This window comes from Lates calcarifer, linkage group LG14 (assembly GCF_001640805.2).
Source record: "Lates calcarifer isolate ASB-BC8 linkage group LG14, TLL_Latcal_v3, whole genome shotgun sequence".
Taxonomy (NCBI): Eukaryota; Metazoa; Chordata; class Actinopteri; family Centropomidae; genus Lates; species Lates calcarifer.
The window spans coordinates 1,803,128-1,828,667 of record NC_066846.1 but is presented as its reverse complement, the minus strand read 5'-3'; the positions used below and the strand labels follow the sequence as shown (position 1 = coordinate 1,828,667).

Below are 25,540 nucleotides of genomic sequence, written 5' to 3'. Positions count from 1 at the left end.
ATCCTGAACAGAACCGGCTCAAGAACCAGAGCTAATTTGGTGGAAAAGAGTTCACACAGTGACTGAGAACAACAGTTTTGGACTGACAACCAAAGATGACTCTTTCATGAATGTCAGCTTTTGTCAGAAACAGAAAAACCAGTGAATATGGGCATTTAGTGGTCAGTCCATGACATGGAACAATAAATGGCTAACACACTGAACCCATATGGTCAGACAGGTTTAACACCACAGGCATTGAATGACAGTGACTCCAGATAAGGAAGGACGTGCTGTACAATCAGCAGGAGAAGAATTACTCATTCAAAAGCAAGACGTCTACTCTTACACATTATTCAGCTGTCTGGCAAGGACTGTCACACTGTCCAAAAATGCGTCTGTAGGCAGACACCAGCTTAGTCAAAGGCCTCATTTTCAGTACGCATATATTTCTTATCTGACTACAATCCAGATATGATTTATCAAATTAACAACTGACCACAGTAATGAGAGGGCTGAAATCTGATGACTGTTCTTATTTACATTTGAGCTATGTGGAAAATATTACAGAACTGGTAAGTCTAGTGGCAGAGTGATTTTGCAGACCAAAAGAAAAATGATTTTTACTACACACTTAGAGTGAATCAGGCTATACTTACTGTTGTTGGCGAGTGCTTTGAGCAGGCAGTCCAGACAGCTCTCCACGCTGTCAGTGGCGCTGTCTGTAGACGCTAGCTTCAGCTTCTCCAAGGCTTCACTCAGGTTGTCTGCAAACAGAAAAAAAAGGTGGCAGGTTTTCAATTCAAGTTTAATTTGAGTTTACTTGAAACCGATCACTGAGTGATTGATTCTGATTTTCAAATCTAAGAAAATGAACCAAACTTGTGGGATAAACCACTTTGGAAAAAAACCTCTTTGCCATATTGGCCAAAACAAATATTCTAGTATCTTCTAGCATTGATTGATTCTAGCATAGATTCCAACCCTCTGCCACCCTGAACAGAGTAAGTGGCTAAGAGAATAGGTGCATGGACTGAATATCTTCTGACAAATTCTGATGAATCTTGTTCCATACTCATACACTTCACTTTTAAATACTCTATAAGATGTTAGACGTTAAAGACTATGTATCTGACAGTGATAATAATTTATAGTAATTTGCCATTGTGCTAACTGCTGGGGTTAGGTCTTGTGAATTACCAGTTTTTCAGACAGTGAAGAGGTAAATGTATATAGCTTTACAGTGAAAGGTTTTTATATTGCCGTCACATAGTGCACCACATCTGCATAAAATCCATCCAAGTCCAATTCAAAGAGTTATATAAGTGATGAAGTAATTATTGCAGGTGGTGAATATATCTCATTGTACAACAGCTACAGGCGCACAGTGTACACATGAATTTTAAGCAACCAACTACTGGCTGACTTTTTGCACAGCAGGGGTTCATCTAAATCTAAATTCACACAATTCTTTCTGTTTTTCCATCTCTGGATCCTCACCTCACCACAGCCTCAGCAAAAATGATGCATATCAGAAAACTAAAGTATCAGAGGAACAGTAACAACAGAAGCACAAAAATGTAAGAAAACTCCAAGCAGCAGGATAGACCATGATAATATAGGTGTTGAATCATTACATATGATGGTGTTTCACCCACCCATATTGCAGCACAGTGTATTTTTCACAAAATAACCTCATGAACATTCTCCTTTCATATTCTCGCAATAAAAATGATGTCTCTAAATAAGAAAAATTCAACACAAAACCTGTGCTAATAAATGCTTCACCTTGTACATCAACACCTTCAGTGTAGTCTGTGGACATTTTTATCAAACTATTCTCTAAACTAGTAAGACTAAAATAATCAAAGCTAATCTATGCCAATTAGTTACAACCAATAACTGGAAAAAATAGTTACAGATGTAACCCCTACTTGAAGAGACAAAACTGTTCAACACATTGTCCCTGATTGAAAGGCTTAGAGTGCTGAGATTCTACCTGCTTTGGAGACTGAAAAGTAGCTGAATGTGTAACACTCTTGTTTTAGTCGCATATGCTGTTTCTTAGTGGTATGTCATTACTCCGTATTGGTAAGCTGCTGCAGTTCTATTAACACTATGTCACTCCTCACGGACTTAACATATTGACATCATGCCCACTGGCAAAATAGCTAACATTAAGTCCAAACTTTGTCCAAAGCTAAGCTCACTAGCTACGGCGTTCATGTACAGCCACTCTGTGATTATCTTCCACTTTAACATTAGCTCAGTTTGCCATTAGCCAGAATTTTCTGGAGATGTTATATGAGGCACTGGTAGTATGAGTGCTAACCTTCAATTCAACATCCTAGTATGGGCATCTAGGCTGGTCAGTGCAGCAGTAAAGTCACTGTGAACCAGCTGGGAGATTTTTATTCTAACACATATAACCCACCCACTCAATTTGCACTGCTGCCCTCTGGGAGGCGTTTTATGAGAATATTAACAAAAACTCTTTTATTTCCAATGCAATTTAAAAATTAAATATGAAACTGGAGGTTTAATGACATTTGTTATTTTTATCTTGTAGATTGATGGAGCTACCAAGCTAACTTCATGTCAACAATCAACCAAATGAGGAACCTACAAACCAATTATAGCTAAAACATTCTGTCTTCTTGATTTTTTTTAAACAGCTCTTCTACTGTATGTCTCTGCTTGACTCATCTCGACCCTTCTACCCTTTACTTCATTGTGAGGACTAAGAGCCATCAATCTGCTGTACTGCCAGCCATGTTAACAACAGTAACTGAATCAATGATTTAGAACTGGTGTGCATCCATTACATACTATGACAAATGATTAGGTTATCATTCCTGTTATACCTATTAATAAGTGAAAGAAACTAATTACCAGCTAGCTGTTTCCTCATAAAATCATATAATGGTGACTATGAGCTTAATAAATGTTTTCCCTCTGGGCTCTTCTCAGAAATGTTTCATGGAGTTGCACTTTGTAATGTTTGACAACTGCTCCACATCTCCTGTACAGCATGATATCACTTCACTTGATCTATACTCCAGATAGATCTACTTACAGTCAGAGCCAATAGGCTGATATTGATCATGTAAAACAACTAGACTGAAGAATGGCTGAATAATAATAATACTTAATTAATTAAGCAGCTTAAATGCAGTACATGTTATTAGAGAGAACGGTGCTTGTTCACTGGGTCTATACAGCTCACAGCACTGCTTTCAGGTCAGACTGTACAGTCTATGTTCCAGGCAAAACCTGATTAGGACTGACCTGTCAGGTTTCATCCAGAATGTACTCCAGTTAGTTGAAGGCTGCCACCTTACTTTCTCTTATATTTGACTGAACGTCAGTAGAGAATAAGCAAATGCTAAAAATCGTTGCAGTAACACTGGGAATTATTTTAACAGTCATTCCAGCATTGTGCCTACAAACCAGGTGATGATGTATTGCATAAGGGTTGCAGACACTGTTGCAGTGACCTGGTTGTTTCTGTCAGTTGCTGGTGCACTGCACAACCCACACATCCATCCCTCTATCCCTAGATGTCTTGTATGAAATGACAACATGAGTGATACAGGCTGGGCTTAGACCTTGCAAAATAGCTCAGAAACTGTCAGACAAATATTGCTCAAGATGCCATTCAGGGATGCCACTACCTCATAGGGACAGTGCTTTTCTAATGTGATGGATATACAGGTAATTTTTGAAGAAGCTACAGCAGGCATTTAATGTCAATTTGTATTCAATCTTATGATGGAGATGCAGTACCAGATTAGTCACAATGAGTAACTGGTGTATATCTATCATCAATAACCAGCAAAAACACACTATAGAGAGCAGTGCAGTATAAACAGCAACACAAAGTGGGCTGCTGGATCCTATTGCATAACAGCTGTGGAGATGGAGGAGTGCCATCTACACCATCAACAGCACACTGCCATTTCAGGGGATGTACATTCACACAGCAACTTGGACCTTCGAGCCATTCAAGTCTCTGCTGAATCACATCGGTCAACAACAAAGGCAATGAGAATGCATAACATTAGCAGAAATAGCACTGCTACAGGGAAAAGATAACGACCACTGAGAGCGGATAGTGGATGGAGTCAGGGAAGCTACCCCACCCGAGCACTGAGGCAGACACGCGCACGTACACAAGATTTAGCCACAGTCAGCTTTTCCCATGACCACCGTTAAAATAAAACAGCAGAAAACTATGAGGGTCGCCGACATGCTCTTCTGGAATTAATGCATGATTCATAACGTCAACAATCACCCATACGTTGTTACTTGCAGACGTGTTCATTGTAACCATTATTGGTTGAGATAAATGGTGAAAACAGTTCTTGTTAGCTAACTCGGCTCAGGGCGAGCTGGTTAGCTAGCTGTCTACTCACCCATCTCAGCAGGATGTTGCTCCGGAAAATAAACCGGGCAGCTAAGATCTCCAGGGCAGCAGTTAACCGAGTCGCACTAGCCGGAGGCCCCTCTTTCCCCACACCGTTCGTCAATTAAACCACCTTAAACTGGTGAAGTTAGCGGGTTTGGGTTCGCTAGCTAGCTAGCCAGTTAGTTAGCGACAACAGCCGCCGGGCCGGTCGGGCAGTCCCGCTCAGATGGATGCTGCTGTGCAGCGGCCTGTGTACCGGCTGACTACCAGGTTAACACATCTGACTTCCTCTCATATCCACACCAACAGTCAAGACCTGCTGGCTGACGCTCCCCCGGACTACTGGCTCAGTCTCATGCCACAGTCAATTCATCCAAACGGAATGAAAATTAGGACTTCCGGAAACAAACTTCAAAATAAAACCTTCTTAAGGAACACAATGTTATTGGAAAAATCGCCGGTAGGTGGCAGCCAGAGACATCTGAAAGCACTAAGTCACGTGCCAAGCAGACATTTACCCGGACCATGAGGAAGCACCCAGATCATTTGCCCAATTAAAAGTAGTAACCCACATGGAAAGACAGTGATTCCCAATGGAACCTCCGAAGAGGACGCAAAATAATAATAATAATTAGGGGACACAGACCAAAGAATTTGGGAGCACTGAAGTCAGTTTTCAAAATAAAGATTACGGCACTATACTATAAATTTACATCCTTCCAGGGGAGCAGACATATACAGTGTTACAGCTACATACACTATATGTGTGATTGTAACCCAATATAAAAATACCCATCCATGCATTTTTCAATCAAATGGGTTTAAAAGGTTTTTTATAGCTGCTAAAAGCAGAAGAAGAAAGAGGAAGCTGTCGGAAACCGGCTGCCCTGCTTTTAAACCAAATAATAGTTACATTACTTTGTTTTGTTTGGATGGTACTGCTGTGGTCCCCTTGGTGGTGTGTTTAAGAACAGTCAGACAGCCAGCAGCCAAAATGCATTTTAGTCATTTCACTGACAGGAAAACAAGCAATGTACAAATTTAAAATAACCTGGACTCCTAGATAACAAAATAATCTCACCACAGTGTCCACTCAGAATGCACTGACATTATAATGTACAAAATATAAATCAATGTAAATACACATAAGTCAGTAATGGATGACAGTCTGTGTGACTGATACAGTGTTCTTTGTCCACAGAGCGGCACTGTGGTCACCTACAGTTCCCCTCTCTTTTATGGTGTACTTTATGTCTGCTGAGATACCTGAGACTGAAATATGTCAAAATATTTTTTTATCTATTATTGTTATGAATAGAGATGACTAATAGTAATGATATACTTGATATAAATAAGAGCTGTGAAGAGCTGTGTTCCCCTTGAAAACATCATGTATAGTCTGAGAAAGGAGGAGTAAAACACCATCATCTTCATTAATGTCTCTATAGATCAGTTATAAGACATTAACAAGATTAACGTTTGTTGCTTGTTTTGTCTTTTTAGCTAGCTAGTTATCAGGAAGACCCCTCCTATGTAACAACTGCTAGATATGCCACAAAGCTATCAATGTACACCATCAGGAGTGGTTGTGCTGTGCTTCCTGTTCAACTTAAGAACCATGGCTCTGGTGCTGGGAGGGGACAGTGGAAGTGTGTCTGACCCAGATAGAGGCTGGCCTCAACAGTGTGCAGTCTGTTATTGACAAGTCCAAGTCCAAATCAGCCACAGCAAAGTCTCAGAAAGACCAGGAGTCCAGCCATGTTCAAATGTTGCTTATTTGCGACTCGAGTGAATGAATCAGAAACCATTAGACACTGAAACACTTACAGCTGACAGTACAAAACTGTTGGATGAAATGAGCAACATACTAAGACAGCTATTCTTAGAGCCTTACAAGCAGCAGTGCTAAAAGGTCAAGTTTATCCTGAGGGTGGTCATCTAAATAAATTTTAAGCCATACATATGAATCTACCCTTTTATTATATTCTCATACATTTTGTCTTTTGACACACAACAAATTTCCCATTTCATATAGGTAACTGTAATAACCAATTAGCAGAATTACATTTATACTTCTCGTTGGCTTTGAAGGATAAGTAATTTTTTTTTTACAATTTAAGTCAAATTTAGCTCCACCTTAATAGAATCATATATCTATCATATATCATATATCCTCTATATCCTGGTCATAACGTGATCCTTAATGGACACAACACTGTAAGAAATGAGGGATAAAATATATTTTTGCACAAAGCAAGGACTAGGAATTTAAAGCCTCATCTACTTTATACTCTTCAGCTGCATCAGAGACCAGAGCTGGCTCAGTCGTCATCATCTGTGGCAAGAGGTCAAAGGTCACTTAAGGTCATTGTGTCCACATTTTATGATTCTGCGCCTCATGATATGGGTGTTTGTATCTTGCCCTGACCTGACCTGAAATACATATAAATTGATGTGAGTTTGAAATATATGTGAGTGTGACAGAATGAGAGAGCTGTCAGCAGCACAGTGGATGGCAGCAGAGTCACATACTACATTTGTAAGGAGCTATCTGTAAGCAGTGAGGAGTCGAGTACTAAGGGTTACAACATGTTTTTTTTAATGGAAACCTGATCAGTTTATTACAGTGTTTTGATCAGTTTTATCATTATCTGATCAAAATAAACTTTCAGCAGCATCACAAAAGTTTTAGACTGAGTTATTATGTAACATTAGCCCCTGTATTAAGACCAGCTGATCATTATGAGAGTGATAACTGGTTCTAATCCTGTGTTTTCAGTTTTAATACACATGGGTTAGTTAGGGCTCATACTCAAAGCCCAGGAGCTTGGCAATAATAAACTGTACATTACATTGTTTATTCAGGGTAATAAATGAAAGCCAGACACTTCAAATAACCCAGATAGTTAGACAGATTACGAGGGAATGGACCCCTGGACACAGACATATAAATAGGCCCCCATTCCTCCATAAGAAGCGGATGCCCAGACTGAAAGAGTGGTTATTTTGTGTTTGACTTTTTACAAAAAAATCACTTTATACAGAGGTCTGGTCAAGGGGTTCTTGGCCTGTGCCTCCATCCATGATTGATTCTAATAAGCATATCACCTTCTGACTCTGGTTGGGGGGCAACAAGGGGATGTAATCAGATTGTGTCATCATGTAAAACCCCTGGGTTCTTACATTTATCTCCACACCACAACCTGTCTTTTCCTCCTAATTCCTCTCCTATCACACAGGCTGGTGTCACAGAAAGGAGAAAATGTCAGAGACACCTTGTGTGGGGGAAGGGTGGTGGAGGGAGAAGCCGACCGTCTCCCTCCCTCCCTCCTCTCCTCCCTCTCTCTCCCCACACACACACACACACACACACTCCCTCCCTCACACCAACGCTGGCTATCAGCAGAGTCTGACGGCTGCATCCTTTGCTGTAGCAACGCGGCTGCTCCTCCATCCCTCTCTGCCTCGTCTGCATCTGACATCCCCGGGCTGCAGGAGTCTTTTGTGTCTCTACGGGGGCCATTGTTGTTTCTACCCTTTTCGGAGAGAAAAAAGCAACACCATGGACATGATGGGCAACAAAGAGCGACGAGGCGTGAATTTCAAAGGCTTGCTGAAGAGGAATTGGCTTCTGATTGCCACGGTTTTATCAGTGCTGCTCGGTATGTGGAAGCCCCTTAATGTCTGCTCATGTATGCTGAGAGAATGAGACACTTCACCTTCACTGGTGCCATTTTTTTTAACTTATCTTCATTGCTGTTTACACATCTAATCCTCCCTTTTTGTTTTACCATTCAGTCTTGCTTTCTGCTGCTGTCACTGTTGAAATAAATCAGCCTCTTCTGCACCAGCTTTGCACTGCTTGACCACACAGCAACAGTAATGTGTTAAGGAATACAGTACATGCACTGTATTTCATAATCATATTTAATAAAAGAATAGAGGACAGGTGCTGAGTGTGGTGTTATAGGAGATGCAGCCTCTGTCCTCCAGAGCAGGTTTCTCCCTCTGTGTCTGGACGTGTCTCAGTCAAACGTGACCAGACTAAAGTGACAGCCGATGCTGGGTCTATATGAGGAATCCCAGCACTGAGGCATCACAGCACAGTGCATAGACTCTGTACAGTACAAACCATCTGCAGGTGCTTAAAACACACAGGCTAGCAAAAGGTTAAAATGCCTTTAATTGATTTATTAAATTCAATTTTGATATATTTGATTTTATCCTGATGTGTGTGTCCTCTGTTAAACGTTAGTTAATAGTACCTGCTTACGTCACTGAATTAAGTCAAATTTCATGTATGTCAAAGAAATAGTTGGAAATGTCATTATTTTTTTCTGAGAGTGAGATTTGAAGATAGATATCAATCTCATGTCTTTGCAATTGAGCTGGAGTCTGGGGGTGATTAGCCTAGCTTAGCATACAGACTGGAAGCAGCGGAAAACAGCTAGTCTGGCTCTGTCCAAAGCTCAAAAATACACCTTCCAACCAACATGTAACTCCCAAATTGTGTTTTGAACTTTATATGTTGATTAAGCAAATGAGAGACAGATATCATGAGGGTCATTTCTAAATCAGGGAGCTGTAGAGGTGTTGGTAGGTGTATTTATGAACTTTGGATAGAGTCAGAGTAGCAGTTCCCCTTGCTTCCAGTATTTACGCTAAGCTAGGCTAGGCTATTAGCCTCCCTGCTCTAGCTCTGTATTTAATGCACAATAAATGAATCCCAATCTTCTCCTCTCACTCTTTGAATTAAAGCAAATAAGTGCATTTCCCAAAATGTTGAACTATTCCTCATAACTATTTTTATTTTATTTATCAAGTATTTGAGTTCATTTGAAAATGTTTTTCCTTGCTATGGCACATGTATGTTGTGTATATCACGTTTTTGAGAAAAAAAATATCCATAACAATAAGCTATATTAGCTTACTAGCTGATGTCTAACAGCATCTTATGTTGCATTGTGTTTTTCTACAGACGTAGGGCTGAGGTTATACAGCAGCAGTAAAGTCTCTTGTTCAATTACTTTGATGGCCTCACTTTCCAACAAGCCTCTCCCAGTCTGCTTTCTTATTAGGCTACAAATCAGTTTATTAAGGCAGAATGAAAAACGTTTTGTTGCTTCCTGTAGCATATGCAGCATTAAATGGAAATCAGTGTTAAAGGTAAAGGTCTTAATTTTGTCTTAGGACTTAATAATTTTCCCCCAAAACACACTTTACTGTCCTTGTTTTGACCTCAGCACAGTTCAAGGTTGAGTTTCAAACATAATCAGAGGGCTGGGAGGAAATTGCAAGCTGTTTTGTGCTGTTATAAAACCAAGGTGTGAGTCTTTATGACTGCCATCGTTGCACAGTAACTGCAGCTGTTGAAATTAACAAGGACACGGAGTGATTGATGCAAAGCACCCAAAAATCTGACCCAGCGGGTTTCAGAGCAGCAGACAGGTGCACAGTTTAGACCTGCAGATAAAGACAGGCTGATGTGCTTCACCTACATCCAAGAGTAAAGTTAAAAGTAAAGGCCTCTACAATTTGGACACATGCCACCTGCAGGCAATATGTGTGTTTGAGGCTTAGAGTGTCACTGTGTGTCCTCTATGACCAGTTAGTTTGGAGATGAACAAGAGTTGATTTGCTCAGAAGAAAAAAATAGATGAGCTAAAAGAAAACAATAACAGAAACAGAAAATTAGCAATATAGAATGAAGTCAGGTGTAGGTTATACTACACTTGTTAGGTTATACTGCAGGAGTAAAGGCTGTCATGCCCTGTTGTTCATTTATCTTGATGACCTCACTTATACCACAGGTGAAGCCCAGGCTGCAAAATGTCACTGAAAGAGGCGTGAAATGAATATGAAGAGATGCAAAGCCACAGCACAGAACTACAAAATGCCTCAAAACGGAGGCTGCAGGCAGAGTCAAAATTACTACAAGGAGACGCAAAAACAACCACAAAGAGAGACAGTTATTGTCATTGCTCCGGTCTGAGGGGTCTTGTTTCTCTGTAGGAGGGCTGGGGGACGTTTTACCTGTCTGTGCCCAGTGGCCCACTGTCTCATGATCCATCCATGGCTATTCCACCATTCCACATGCACTTCTGTTGGATAATACCAGCACTTTCAGCAAGGCAAACCACATTGTGCCTCCAGCTCTGAACTTAACACACTGACACACACATGAAAGAAAAGTTACCTAAATTTCAGAACTATTCCTTTAAGTTTTAGATTTAACATACAGGAACAGTAATAAACTCTTAATTATTTTTCAAAATCTTACAAATCTAACATGTGGTGTTACAGCCACAAGTATATTAAAGAGTATTAAATATAATATAGGTTAGTGTGTGACCTTATGATGTTACTTTATTAACAGGTGACCAATGTGAAATGTAAAGCAGCAGGTATATATAAAAAAAAAATCACTCAGCAGTAACACAAATGTTAAAACAGCAGCAACCATCACCACCAGTCATGGTGCAGGTTTATATATGGAGACCTGGACTGAACAGCTCCACCTGTGAAGCAGCTGAAGCATTAAGACTGTATGAGTGAGTGTGTGACTGAGTGAGTTTACACAGTATACGCTGGGTCACACTCTGACGCAGAAATGCTGTTGTATCATCCAGCTACAATTTGCTGTGTCATCCCAGTCTTTTACAGGCATATTTAACGGTGCTCTGGTATGTGCGATAACACAGATGGTGGTGGTGTGGAGTGCATTCATAAAATCCCTGCCTGGGATATATGTGGCATTTATGGCTGGAAATTTATATAATGTTTAATGTACACTAATGTGCATTGTGCCTCATAAACCACTGACCTGTAAAATAATGCAGTCAGTTGTCCATGCAGTGCTGATCATGTATTTGTTTAGCTGACACCAATTTAAATGTTCCTTATGATGAAGTTGCGTTGCGCTTGTTAATCCTGCTTCCACATCTGAATACACAGAGATAACAGATGTTTGTTCTGTGAGTCAAACACTTTGATATGTCTTTTTTTTTCTTCTCTTTTTCTGACTCTGTGTTTCTCCTGATCTTTCAGGGATCAGTTTGGGTGTCGTGGTCAGAGAGTATGCTTCCCTCTCTCATCTCCACAAGCAGTATTTCGGCTTCCCTGGAGAGATCCTGATGCGAATGCTGAAGCTGGTCATCCTCCCTCTCATCATTTCAAGCATGATAACAGGTAACTTCAATCTGGCTGCTGCATTAGAAAACACAAAGATCAGTATGTCTTAAAATAATAAATGAAACTCTGTTTGCCTTTAAATAAACAATACTCTTGAGGTTCATGTTACCCAGTAAAACTGTTCATATTAAACATTTCTGCAGAACATAACTGATGTTCACTGCCAATGTTCAGAGCCAGTGTGAAGTAAAGTGTTGACATGGTAATGTGCATCAGAGTCCTTGTTCTGTCACTGTCTTTTACTTACATTGCCATACATAGTGTTAGTGTACATAGTGTTACAATACCATTAATTCAATTTCAATTCAATTCAATTTTACTTATATAGCACTAAATCACAACAAAAGTCATCTCAAGGCACTTTTCATATAGAGCAGGTCTAGACCAGAGACCCAACAAATCCCACCATGAGCAGCACAGCAAGGAAAAACTTCTTTTTAAGAGGCAGAAACCTCGAGCTGAACTGGACTCAGGGTAAAATCTGAAAAGAAATAACTAAAAAAACAACAACCTTTTGGGTAACCATGGAAACAAAAGCAGTATATGGACAGTAGAGCTGAAACAGTTCATCATCCATCAGTCATGGAACTCATTTTCAAGTAAAACAAAAAGATTTCCCAAACCAAAGTGTGAGGATTTGTCGTTTTATGATGAAGATGTCACTTTGGGCCCTGGGAACTTGTGATGCACATTTTTCACTATTTCATGACAATTTAATGATTACACAATTTATTAATGAACAGTTAAGAGATTAACTGTTAAGAAGTGACAATTAGTCTCATTCTGACAGTCACATGTTTGCAGGAGTTAATAATTAGCACTTACTAGCTATGTCAAAATAAAATAATACTGAAAGCCAAAGACAAGTGTTTTGTGTGCAGCTGCAGACTAATACATCTTGTCACTAAGGCTGATAGTAATCTCCAGTAATAAGATGCAGTCAGAGTGTGTCAGGCTGTTGCAAGTCTGTGTGCAGTGAAGATAAGATGACAGTCTATTTGGTTATATCGCTCAGCTCTGAGGAGTCACATCCACAACGTATACACGGAGACAGGATAACTGATACTCCAGGTGACTGCTGAAGAATGTCACTGAGGAGCTGCATTACATCGGCTCTGACTAATCCCTGCTCCACATCCACAGCAGCACAGCAAGGCTCCCCGCTGGGCTGGAATTAGACAGCTGATAGCTGCAAAATGAAGAGAGACAAAGTGGAATATTTCACAGGTTAAGCCCATCTCTTAAACTTAACAGAGATAATGCAGAGTGGTAGATTTGTTTTTCCTTCCGCTTGGACCAAGACCAACTGAACAGAACTCATATAACTTTATTAATGATTACTTTTTTTTTATTGTCCCTGTGTTCCCAGTCTATTGGATCAATAAATTCCTGCAATATTGACTCAAAACGTGCTTGTGACCACACCCTGGTATACATGGAGATGAGAATAAGGATTTAGAAAGTGGAGATTCCCATCATATTTATTAAACGATCAGAATTTAGAGAGACTGGAGGCAGACACTGGTTTATCTCATGAAACTAATGATAATGAGGACCAAGCTTGAGCTTCAGTGGGAAACCGAAGAGGCATGTTTAAGATATTTCACATCTGCCCAACAGGAAAGAGACTTTACTTTTGAGACAGGAAGCATTGGAAAAGGAATTAAAGGCAGCAGAGACAGATCCATTTAATGTATCCAACAAAATCAAATCTCACAGAGATGCAGACGGTGAGGTCAGCATTGAATTCAGTTTTACACAACAACACTGAAACAGCATCTGTATGAATATGGCTATAAACCTAGTGTCTGGTTCAACTAATCAATCAACGTCATAATAATAACCCAATAGCAGCTATAAAGGCTGGTGGGGAGGAAGGAATTAGTTCAGTCTTTGCATCATTTTCTAAAACACTGTCCACTCTGGATAAAAATAGCACAAAGGAGAAACTAAAGGAGTCCTTCCTTCTCTAAAGTTTGCACACATTAACAGAGGATGATCAAAGCATGCTGGGAGAACTCATCCAGGAGAGAGAAATGACACAGCATTAAAATACATGAACACTGGGCATTCCCTAGAATTATTTCACATTTATAGTATAGTTCTGAATCAGTGCATCATCTGCCTGAAACAATGACACTAGTTAATATCAGTCTAATCCTGGAGAAAGGATAAGATCCAACCCCTCCCCATCACACAGACCAGTTTTGCTCATTAGATACAAAGATATTGGCTAATATTTAACTCAGAGGCTTGACCCTAATAACCACTTTAGTGAAACCCGAGCAGACAGATTTCATCAGGGGAAGAGAGAGCCAGTAATTCAGTGATTCTGTGATTATCCACCTGGGAGTAAAAATAGTCCCTCCCCTCAAAAACTAGTAAAACTGAATATCAGCCCCATCATTTCTAACCATAAGGATGCTCTGTAGAGATGAGGAACAATCGTGCACATGCTTTACACTTCAGAAATACCCTTCTGTCATAGCTCTGGTGACAACCTAATGTTTGAATTTGGCAAAAGAAGGAGACATAGTACATAATACAATTCACTTACATCCATATGTTCTACAAAGATTTAGAACTTTTGGAAAGAAGTAATAATAATAATAAAAAAAAATGTCTACATTGATAATATAACTGAATAAAACTCACTGCTGTCACCTTTATACTTTAAATTGGCAGCTGATGTGGTCAATACTAAAAGTAGACATAATGTAGAAATGATTAGAATAGTGTTTTTGTAGATATTCCCCACACTGTAAATATAATAATAGAAAGAGTACAGAATAGACCTGCTCCGTATGAAAAGTGCCTTGAGATGACTTTTGTTGTGTGTGTTGTGCTATATGAATAAAATTGGCCTGACTTGACTTTGGAGGGCTGATACAGAGAAATATTGAAAATATTTGTTGCAGTGTGACAGAGCTGCAAATAAAAAGACTTTTCCATTTCTGCATTTTGTTCCATTGTTTGTCCACAACACCAGATCCTGAATTCCTTGTTGTTACTGGGATTTGTTTTTCCCCACCTGCATTTCCCTGGAGTTTTCTGCCACCTGCTATCTTTATTTCCTACTGTGTAGTCTGACTTACTCACAGCTGTAGGAAGGCTTGTTGGAGTTATATGTATCAGGCCTGGATCCACCTTGCTGGGAGATCATGTGAATGCACTCAGTTTATTCAGCTTTTGTATGAAATCTAGGTTCCTTATAGTAATGATGACGAATAAGCATTGAAAGTAATACCTCTATGGTGTATTTGGTATATGAGGTATGAGTATTCTGTATCAGTCTGTACATCAGCATTTCATTGTCCATGGAGCTCTGCAATATTGATTGACTGAAGGACAGAATTAAGAGTTAATATCATTAAAAAGTAAAATAAAACACATATACACTGAATTTCATCATCAACTTCACTTTAATCTCCCGGCCCTCTTGACTTAAAAGCACAGAAATCAAATTGATCATGAAGATCATGAAGACTCAAAGGCATTCCTTTTATCTATAATCCATCTACAAAACAGACAGAGTGTGAGATCAGATTGTGTGTGTTGGTACCCGGTGGTGTGGTGAGTCTTGTACGAACTTGAGTTAAACATTGTGCTGTTTTGTTCACAGGTGTCGCAGCCCTGGACTCTGAGGTATCAGGGAAGATAGGTCTGCGAGCTGTCATTTATTACTTCTCAACAACCATCATTGCAGTTATTCTGGGTGAGCTTCTCTCAAGCCTTTCCTCTCTTCTCTGGTTTTCAGTAGCACTGTAATTCTCCTCTTTATTTCTGTAGTCCATCACATAGAGTTATGTAAAAGTGTTTAATGATCTTAATGTTAAGGTCGAAACATGAAACCTATTGTATGATGCATTCTCTGTCATCTGTCGCAGGAATTATTTTGGTGATGACTATCAAACCGGGAGTCTCTCAGACAACTGAGCACATCGACAGGGCCGGGACCACGCCCAACGTCACAACTGTTGACACACTCTTGGACCTGATCAGGTGACCTCCCAGTCATATGACTGAAACTACAAATTCTTCAATATCATAAAATCAGTTTTGTGTCGAAGCAGGGTGAAAATTACTTTGTTTGTAGCATAATGAGGCCTTTAGTTCCAGAGTTCTGAGGCCTTTAGTTCCAGAGTTCTGAGGCTGCCTTTAATCCAACTGTAGCATGTACGAAAAATCTCCACAAGTTTCTTTTGACAAAATCTTGTCATCACTGGGGAAGCCATCTCCAAATGACTGATTTTAGTGTTCTAGCTCTGTTGCCTCACAGTCTCTTTCTGAATATAAAAATTGTTCCCTCCTGGACTGAAATTGCTTTTTTGTCAAGGACTGAGCAGTAAACTAAGTACACTAAGTACAACTAAGTAGTAGTCAATCTTGTCTTTTTCATCAACAGAAACATGTTTCCAGAAAATCTGGTGCAGGCTTGTTTTCAGCAGGTGAGAAGAATTGCACGTCCATCATTCGTTCCCCTTCTTCTTCCCGTGCATGTTTAAAGTGTTGTTTAATCCTATGTCAGGTCTCGTCAGTATACAGTATGTAGCCATGTGAATGTAACTCTGATGTTGTAAAATGTGACTGTTTACACCAGTACAAGACCAAGCGTAAAGAGCTGGAGCCTCCAAAAGTTCCGGTCGACACCACCACAATTCCACCTCTCACAACGACTATCATGGCGGCAGTGGAGGTGAGTGTGTATGTTACTCTATTCTGTTCATCTATAGCAGTCTCTACCTTAATGCTGTTATGCATTGTCTTGTTTGTCAAGCAAACAAAGCTACATTTTCACCAGAGTTCACCAGTGTCTTCTGTTGGGAAGATCCATTAACATGCCTTTTGGGGTTTTGATCTTTACGTGATGACTATATGTCTTTGATCCATGTGAGCTCCACTTTACGTTTCATGTTTCTGCACCTGGCTACCAGCATCTGATCTAAATGCATCAGAAGACCCAATAATGAGCCATAAGTACCCTCAGGGTCAGTGGGCTGTGATCCAGAAGAAAACATTTGCACAGCTTATCAATGGGCCTTTAGAGTCAACTAATGTGGTTGTGAAAGCAGCTTCCTGGCCTGGTCTTAGCTCACTGAATGAATCGCCTCCTTGTTTCCTCTCCTGGCAGAATATTACTAAGAACTATAAAATCATTGGGACATATTCGGATGGAATCAACGTGCTGGGGCTCATCGTGTTCTGCGTCGCTTTTGGCCTTGTCATTGGGAAGATGGGTGAAAAAGGACGCATCCTCCTGGAATTTTTTGATGCCCTGAACGAAGCAACCATGAAACTGGTCCAGATAATTATGTGGTATGTGTAACAGGCTGAGCTACAGGTGTGTACGGTGGCCCTTAAGGACAAGGCACATACGAGAGTGAAAAGCACAAACATTAGGGGAAACGTGAAACAAATACACTGCAGCACAAGTAGCTCAGACTCATTATGTTATTTCTCTCATGTGTTTAGTGGCAGCATATGACACTCAAGCGTCTTACAACTGCCTCACCTGTAGGAGTCGAAGAGCTATTCAGATCATTTATGTAATAAAAGTAAAAACACCACAATTTAAAAATTACAAGCAAAACTCCTGTGTTCCTAATGTTACTAAAGCAGAGGTGTGTAAGAATTATCAGCAAAATATACTTAGTATTAGAGGGAAAGTACTCATCATCCAGAGGTCTATGTGATATTATTATTGTACAAATTATAGATGTGAATTATGAACTTAAGCATTGTCATGTAAGCAGCATTTTTAATGAAGTCATGCACCATATTTTTAAACTTAAAGGCAGTAAGAAGTCAAACATTTCTCCCTGTAAGTGAGGAAGACGTATAAAGCTGAATCAAATGGAAATATATGAAAATACATGTAAGTAGAAACATCTCAAAATTGCACCAATTTATAGAACAAAGGTAAATGTACTTATTTGCTTTCTGCCACTGCTAAGCTAACACCATGCTAATGTACGGTATTGCTAATGATACGTCTCTCTCTTTTCCACTGGATTTTTGTAGCCTTGTGTAACATTTAACACATAGAGACACAGCAGTCTGTGAGATAAAAAGAGAACGTTCCTAATAAATTACATCTAGAAATGACAAACCTGAGCTAAGTTCATCGCATAATGTAATGTAATGTAAATTAAGCCCAAACCCAACCAGAAACCTAATGCCAGAACTCTCTGGATACTTGATGATACAATATTGAAACACATTTTTACACTGTGTCCAAATAACATCTAGATTAGAATAATCGCTGGGTCAATAGCATGTCAGATAGTACCAATCAGTAGAATATCCATTGCAGTTTTCCCAGCAGCAAACTGACATATTCAAAATTCTTCATTTGGCAGACAAACAGTTCAAAATCCAAATATTTATTTATTCATGTAACCAGAAAACAGCAGTAGTCACATTGAGAGGCAGAAACAAAAGAGTTTTTGGCTTTTATGTTTTTAAAAATGGATTTCTGAATACACAATATTGACTATAATCTCAGCTTCTATACCCCAGATAATTCAGACTACCTGTGTTCTCTCCAGCTACATGCCTGTAGGGATCCTGTTCCTAATTGCTGCAAAGATCATTGAGGTGGAAGACTGGGAGATCTTCAGGAAGATGGGTCTTTACATGGTGACGGTGCTGAGTGGGTAAGTTGTCCCATTACTCTGTATCCGCCGGTTCCAGACACTGGGATTTATGGTTGACATTTGGGCCGATTCTCCCCCCAGTGATACAGTAAAAGCTGAGCTCTGTGTGGCCACTGATAAGGGCCAAGGACATTTAAAACTGCTCAACCTGCAGATGCAGTAATGAAAGCTTCGCTCACACCTCTAAATCTAAGTGACACCATTAAAAGACTGTACAGTAAATCCCCCTCTGTTGGGTCGCAGGGTTAGTCCCAGGCTCAGAGTGTTCCTGTGACGATATCAGGCTTATTTTTTATGCAGTGTTCATGCTTTCTGCTAGTGATCTGAATGCTGCATTCAATACCTGTTTAAAAATTAATAGAAATTAATAATTTCCCCCCCTTTCTGAATGTCAAAGTGAAGACAAATCTCTTTAAATCTGCCTTTTAGAAGCACTGAAGCTTAAATCCACTGAGAAGTTAGTTCTGTCAAATGACATTTGAGTCTGCACCACCTTAATTCAGCCTTTTATCAGTATGAAAGCCTTGGCCATTACTTCTGATCAAAATTTCATCAGGGCTGTGAGAAGTGAAGTGTGTTACAGTCACTAATAAGCTACAGACAGTGATCACACCTGTGAACATTACACCCTTTTAAGAAACTGAACCAAAAATGATTGGGGCTGTTGATTGGCTGTATTTCTTCTCACTCCATTTTGATATTATATTTCTCAATTTCTTTATTAAAATTAAGTGGAAAAAATACAGTTACCAAAAATTAGATTTTTTGGAGGGAGGAACTTTAATATTTGGTAGTGACAATAGATGAAGAGAAAGGGGGGGACAACATGTAACAGAGGAATTGAACTGTGGACACTGCAGTTATGTTTTATGTGTCACTCAGCTACTACACACCCCAACAATCCTCTCAGTTCCTGGCAAACTAAGATTCATACACCCTAACCAACCCAACTCTTTTCAAACAGTGGCTTGACTGAAAATAGATTTTCAATCAGGCACTATGTGTGTTACTGGTTAGAATTTTTTGTAGAAGACTGTAACAAATTGTGATACACCTGTTAAACCTGTTAGAATCTTAATTTTTAAATCTCTCTAATCTTAAATGTTAATTTCACAATGAGCTTAATCACATGTGTATTTCTCACATGAAAAATTGTTATCGTGTTGCATTAAACATAAGCTAAGGTTTATCTTGGTCTTTAAAAACCTGAATAATTGACTTGTTGGACATGACAAATGAGAAGCTGCACCAGAGTGGTGGCTTTATATATTATTATAAATGATGATTAACATCTTCATAAGGTCTAATAATAAAAGTCCTGATAATATACAGTATTGGCTTGTTGTAATAATGTCTGTTGTGTCTCTCAGTCTAGCTATCCACGCCACCGTCTGTCTGCCACTCATCTTCTTCATCATTGTGAGGAAGAACCCATACACATTCACACTGGGAATGGCTCAGGCCCTGGTGACAGCGCTCATGATCTCCTCAAGGTCAGAATCCTCCACGCTCCGTATTGTTTGTAAAGTTAAATTATATTCTGCATATTTCAACACTGACAATACTCCTGCATACACTGTCCTAAAACAACATAAAAAACAGCAGTATATTTAAAGTCAGGGCAGCAGGGAAACCACTGTGTGACCTTAGGGCCACAGTAATAAAGCAAACTGAGTCTGATGGATGTGTTCCAGCTCTGCCACTCTGCCCGTCACCTTCCGATGTGCCGAGGAGAACAACCGTATCGACAAGCGAATCACCCGCTTCGTCCTCCCGGTGGGTGCCACCATCAACATGGACGGCACAGCGCTCTATGAGGCGGTGGCTGCCATCTTCATCGCCCAGCTGAATGACTACACTCTGGATGTCGGTCAGATTGTTACCATCAGGTACAGTTCAGTAACTCAGAGGCATAACACAACACAGTTAGGTCAACATCTAAAATGTACCATACAACATGAATGATATTGTTAAGACATGAATCTTCTGTATGTGGACAGCCAACTACAATCGTTCCTGTGCAGAGCAATCTAGAAATACAGTGATCTTAATGGAATTGACTAGGAAAATAAAGCTCACAGTTTCAGGGTTGGGATTAGGATAAATGTATGAATACCTTCATTCTACAATTCATGTGCAGGTAGGTGCTTTTTTTAGGAGCTGCAAACATACAAACATACATATCTGACTAGGACGCAAGCACAACACAGCTCTGTTTAAATCAAAATAAAAAAAAATCAAAACAAAAGTGCCACAATCTTTACCAATGGATTTAACAGGAGTTGAAATTTCATGCTAAAATCAGACACTGCAGCTACGTTGGAGAAACAAAATGAGCCAGAATTCTCAACTTTACATCTAATCTCGAGCATCCACACAGGAACTGCTGGAAGAGTTTAAAACAAATTAAACAAGATTACGAATCAGTCAGGACATTTAGTACTTTACTGCACAGACAGAACTGGTAAAATGTTTTGTGTTATATCTAGGAGCGTTAGTTACCAGTGAGGTTTTTGTGCTGTGGATCATGCATTTATTCATATATCTAATTTATATGGTCGTATATTGCATAGGTTTCCAATTTATATTATTAATCTTATCTCTCTGGGTATGTGCCAGTTGTGTTTCTTTTTAACACACCTTCAGTGTAGTAACTTTGTCCCAATTCCCTGGCATCATTCTGTGTCATAGTTTCATGTGTCCTCTTATTTCAAACCTCATGGTTGGCATTTTATCAATATTCTCTGATGCAGCCCTAACCTGTCATTTCTGAATGTTATTAAGGGGAATAATTGTGACATTGTATCTCTTTGTTTCAGTATAACAGCAACAGTTGCCAGTATTGGAGCAGCAGGAGTCCCTAACGCTGGCCTTGTCACCATGGTGATAGTCTTAACAGCCGTAGGATTACCTGCAAGTGACGTCACCCTGATAGTAGCTGTGGATTGGCTCCTGTAGGTTTATCTGCTGTCCTTCTCTCTGGATTGTTTTTCCTACCTTTCCTATGAAAAACTTTAAACCCCGACATGATCGATGCTGTAGATTTATTATGTGATGTGTTTCAGGGATCGGTTCCGCACTATGATCAACGTGCTGGGTGATGCTTACGGAGCCGGCATCGTCCAGAAACTATCCAAGAGGGAGCTGGAGAGGATGGACCTGACATCAGACGTGGATGTCGCCAACCCCTTCGCCCTGGAGGCCACCCTGGACGACGAAGAGTGCGAGAAGAAATCCTACGTGAACGGAGGCTTCACCGTCGACAAGACAGATGCAATCTCCTTCACTGAAACCTCCCAGTTTTAGCCTCTGGCCGGCTCAGAGGCACGGAGGAAGTGCCACGCTACTAGGGATGTAAAGCAGAACACCTTCCATCATGTATCAGCACCACAACGAGAGAGGAAAACTATCCAACCAGACCCATCCGAGCTCAGACATCAGCAATAGCAGCCTCCATTAAGATTATCCAAGATGATCACCCTTCACTTCGAACATTTACGACTAGATTAAAGTGCTTCCCTCTTACTCAAATTGTGCCAAGATTAAGAAAAGTCAATTTTCTTTTGAATAAGAGCGTGTTCTTTCTTGCAAAGATGCACCTAAAAGAAGAGCTGTGTGTGTGTGTGTGTGTGTGTGTGTGTGTGAGGATATTCTTTTTGGATGTAATTGAGGTGTGTATATGTACTCTGCAAAAAAGGAGGATATACTGTGCGTTCACTTACTTTATTTGCTCCTTGATTCAACATTAATTCTCTAAAATGATTTGAATGATTGTGTGGCTGTTGGTAAATGTCTATGTCCCATGATGCACTGCTTGTATATCTATCTGTATATTTAAACTGTGCCAAACATATAAAGAGTTTTTTCACCGAGTTGCATGAGGCAATATGTTAAAGAGATTGTGATTGCTGGCTGTAGACTGATTTTTTATGAAGACTTCACAGAGACTGGAGATGGTCAAAAAGGCTTATGAAGTCACTGAACACTGTGAAATTTGAGGACATTTTTTCAGAACCAAATCGCTAACATTTATTGATGCTTTGCAAAGTAATAATAATAATCACAAATAGTGTCTGTGTTTAAGCAGCGTGGGGAAAACTCACAGTATATTAGCCATCCTTGATTGTACCGTCTCAAAGCAGACCATTTTAATTATTGGCTAATGGATTTATTTGTCAATAATCTGATAATCAAAGTGTGTCTTTTTATGTGCTTTTTAAAAGTGTCATTACTTTATTTTCACTATGAAGTATATTTAAATGCTATGGTAGCTCAGCTATGACACCGATGCACGGCAAGCTTTCATTCATTTAGCTGGTTATAAACATTTCTGTTGAAACGACAGCGGGTTAAAGGAATAGTTTCACTTTTTTTGGGAAGCACACATTTTAGCTTTGTTGTCAAGAGTGAGCTGAGACTATCAATACCACTCTCATATCTGTGTATTAAATACAGAGCACATTTCCCAAAATGTATTCTTTTAATACAAGCTGCAGACCTTAGGCTCAGATGCACAGCGGTGCATACAGCACTCAGAGAGCTAGGGCAGCTTTTTCTTTAGTAGTTTCATTTCCCACAGCAACTGCTGCATTAAAAATCTAATGTTGTAAAATTCAGAGCAGCAGTGTCATCTATAACATTTCAAAATGACCCAGCCCCTGAAAACATCTGGTTTGTAGCCACAGCGATAAGATTGCAAACTAGAACATTCGCTGGAACAAAATGCTTATTATTGTTGTTATTACATAACAATATTGGCACTTCTGTCTGAGGCGCACCTTTTCTCATCATCCCCTGTCATGCCCATGATAAGCAGATATTGATTTTGAGGTCATCAGCACCCTAAGGTTATCAGTTCACCATCACCCACTTGGCAAACAAAGCTACAGGTGCTGTTTTCTTGTTACTAGCTAGTTAACATGAGGACATTAGGGTTTGTTTGGCAAAGGGCGAGGAGATAAAAGACCTAATTTGAGCATTACATATACACATATACAAATGTTCAGCTTTGTTGGAAACTCCTGGCATGGGAAAATGACAAATGATCAGAGAAACTGTTGTAATAGCTAACTAGCAAGCCTATAAAAATGTATAAGTACTTTTCTTTTTTCCCTCTTTTTTGATGTTATAGTATACTTTGTCTACTTTGAGCCTAGATGCCTAGTTAGCTAAATGTGGGTGCAGACAATTGTGTTGTTTCAGGCTGGGCTATGATTGGTTAGTTGCACTGCCACAACACAAGACTGAAAAATAGGGCTATAAATTTAAAATGGGCTAGACTGCAGTGTTCATAACATCCCATAACACACCCATGTTGGGCATAATACATAAACATGTGCATGGTTTTGCTATTCTTAGATTGTTATCAGACGCAGAGCTAAGAGCTGGTTTATGGTTTCTCAGAACTAGCTCTTTAGACGTGCTGTGCAACCACATTGAAAACAAAAATGTTTACCACAGTGGAAGGCGGACTGAAAAGTCGGCTGTGACTCTCTCACCCCCACACAGCTGGCCAATCACAGCACAAACTAAATACCACAAATGTCTGCATTAATGGTAACGCTCCCTGGCTGCACTGTTAACTTGTGATGCTCACAGCATAATAGTGGTCTTATGCTCTTTTATACATACAGTATGTCCATGTCTGTAACAGAACTGTGTCTTTGACTCCATGCAGCAGCTGCATATTTTGATGCCTGCATATGCACATACAGGACTTTAGCTTGGAATTAGTGGTTAGGAGTTGTTCAGATGGCGGGGTCAACTTGAAAAGAAATTGCATGGGACCAACACTAGTATCACTGTATGCCTGTACTACTGTGTACTGTTGTATACTGTTGTGCTATTTATGCTAATCATATACAATATGTTTGAATAAGTACAGTTCCAGTGCTGGTCCCATGACCACTGTTCCCAGCATGATAATCACTATCATTATTTATAGTTCGAAGTAAAATGGTTCATTTTATTTCATTTTGAAAATCCCTCAAGTCTGAGCCAAATACCTGTCCCAATCTCCTGGCAGAAAACACGATAATTGCAACATAACTCAGCAAACTCTGCAGATCTACATGATTTGTACATCACAACAAAACTGTCTGAACCTGAGCCTTTCATTCACATGACACATAAGCTTCTTGGCAGTTTGTTGCTCAGATTGTGATAGAAATAAAACTGCCAGAGTAGTTTACAGCACAATACCATAATGTACAATGTGTTCTATTTGAGGTTGGATATCACAAATTCCCCACTAGTTAGAAATGCTAATTTAAGTGGTCCAGCTTGGGAAAAGTAATATAACAACACCTGTGAAATTTTCCTTGGTTTGTGTAAAGTACAGCTCCTTAAACACCAGCTAATATGTTAATACGTAACGGTTAGTTAGCTAGTTTGTCGTAGAAAATTAGCAATGGCGAACACTAGGCCTACTCTCAAAAATTCCTTGCTAGCTAGACGTGCTAAATTCAGTGGTCTAGCTTAGAAAAATCACAGAGGAAACACCTGTGAAACACCTTCTTTACTTGATGTTAAATGCTACTCTGAAAGGGAGAGCTAATGTGTTAATACGTTGCAATGTTAGCAGCACAGAAAAATTAGCAACTGCAAAATGCTACATTACCTTTCAGCTTTATCTTTAACCAAGTATCATGTTGATGTTTTGATAGTTTATGGTCATAACGTGTTGAAAACTCAACTTTGTCTATTTTCAGGATAATAAAAATGTTCAATAAAGTGATGAAGTTTTAAGAGTGCTGTTAGGTTTAGTAGTGATTTCACATGACTCTATCCTTAGGGATAACAAATTAAGTGTCTTACTTGGGCTTTCATGTTGATGGGCTGTCCCATTACTTTTGTCCAAAAAGTCAAAATTTCCGAATCCACTGTGTCTGGAATACATTCTTTGTCTCAGTGTTACAATTTCAGTCGTCCCTACTCTGTCAAAAGGGCCACATTTGAAATGAAATGTGGGCTAAGGAAGATGCTTGTTTGTATTTCAATACTGATCAGAGATGATGTGCAGATAACCTTCACAAATCAGGTTGTATTCTACATTTCAAAAGCACACTATGATGGCATCAGCCTACCCCTTCTCTGTACAGACTACTACTTGAGTACAGTATGTGAATCAACATGCACTACATTATGTGTAACTGCAAGCTAATAAAAGAAAGCTGCTCAGTTTTTTTGGTCTGATTTTGTCGTCTACATTCATATTTACCATGATGAAGTCATTTAAAAGATATTGAGACTTTAAATTCTCCACAAGGTTAAGGCTAAGGCTAGGAACTCACAATAGGTAGGTTTC

General features: G+C 39.6%; 2 protein-coding genes across 2 annotated transcripts in view; one reads left to right on the top strand and one right to left on the bottom strand.

The window, feature by feature from the left end:
• Positions 1–4,787, bottom strand: part of rap1gds1 (RAP1, GTP-GDP dissociation stimulator 1) — a 28,045-nt gene extending 23,258 nt beyond the window's left edge. The window contains 2 exon segments of the mRNA XM_018693835.2: positions 639–746; positions 4,395–4,787. Coding sequence (XP_018549351.1) covers positions 639–746; positions 4,395–4,398 — 112 coding nt within the window. The 5' untranslated portion in view covers positions 4,399–4,787.
• Positions 4,788–7,745: 2,958 nt separating this feature from the next.
• On the top strand, positions 7,746–25,416 carry slc1a1 (solute carrier family 1 member 1). Its single transcript, XM_018693859.2, has 12 exons — positions 7,746–8,049; positions 11,435–11,575; positions 15,201–15,293; positions 15,466–15,580; positions 15,984–16,026; positions 16,179–16,274; positions 16,710–16,894; positions 18,127–18,234; positions 19,605–19,727; positions 19,929–20,123; positions 21,054–21,188; positions 21,300–25,416. The coding sequence occupies exons 1-12, from the start codon at positions 7,950–7,952 to the stop codon at positions 21,538–21,540; spliced, it is 1,575 nt and encodes a 524-aa protein (XP_018549375.1). The 5' UTR covers positions 7,746–7,949; the 3' UTR covers positions 21,541–25,416.
• Positions 25,417–25,540: the final 124 nt, after the last annotated feature.

Bases quoted from the DNA above. Each gene is read 5' to 3' on its own strand.
- slc1a1 (XM_018693859.2), top strand. From the start codon at position 7,950: ATGGACATGATGGGCAACAAAGAGCGACGAGGCGTGAATTTCAAAGGC. The intron at 15,294-15,465 runs GTGAGCTTCTCT...CATCTGTCGCAG, and splicing joins CATCATTGCAGTTATTCTGG to GAATTATTTTGGTGATGACT. The intron at 16,027-16,178 runs GTGAGAAGAATT...TGTTTACACCAG, and splicing joins TGCAGGCTTGTTTTCAGCAG to TACAAGACCAAGCGTAAAGA.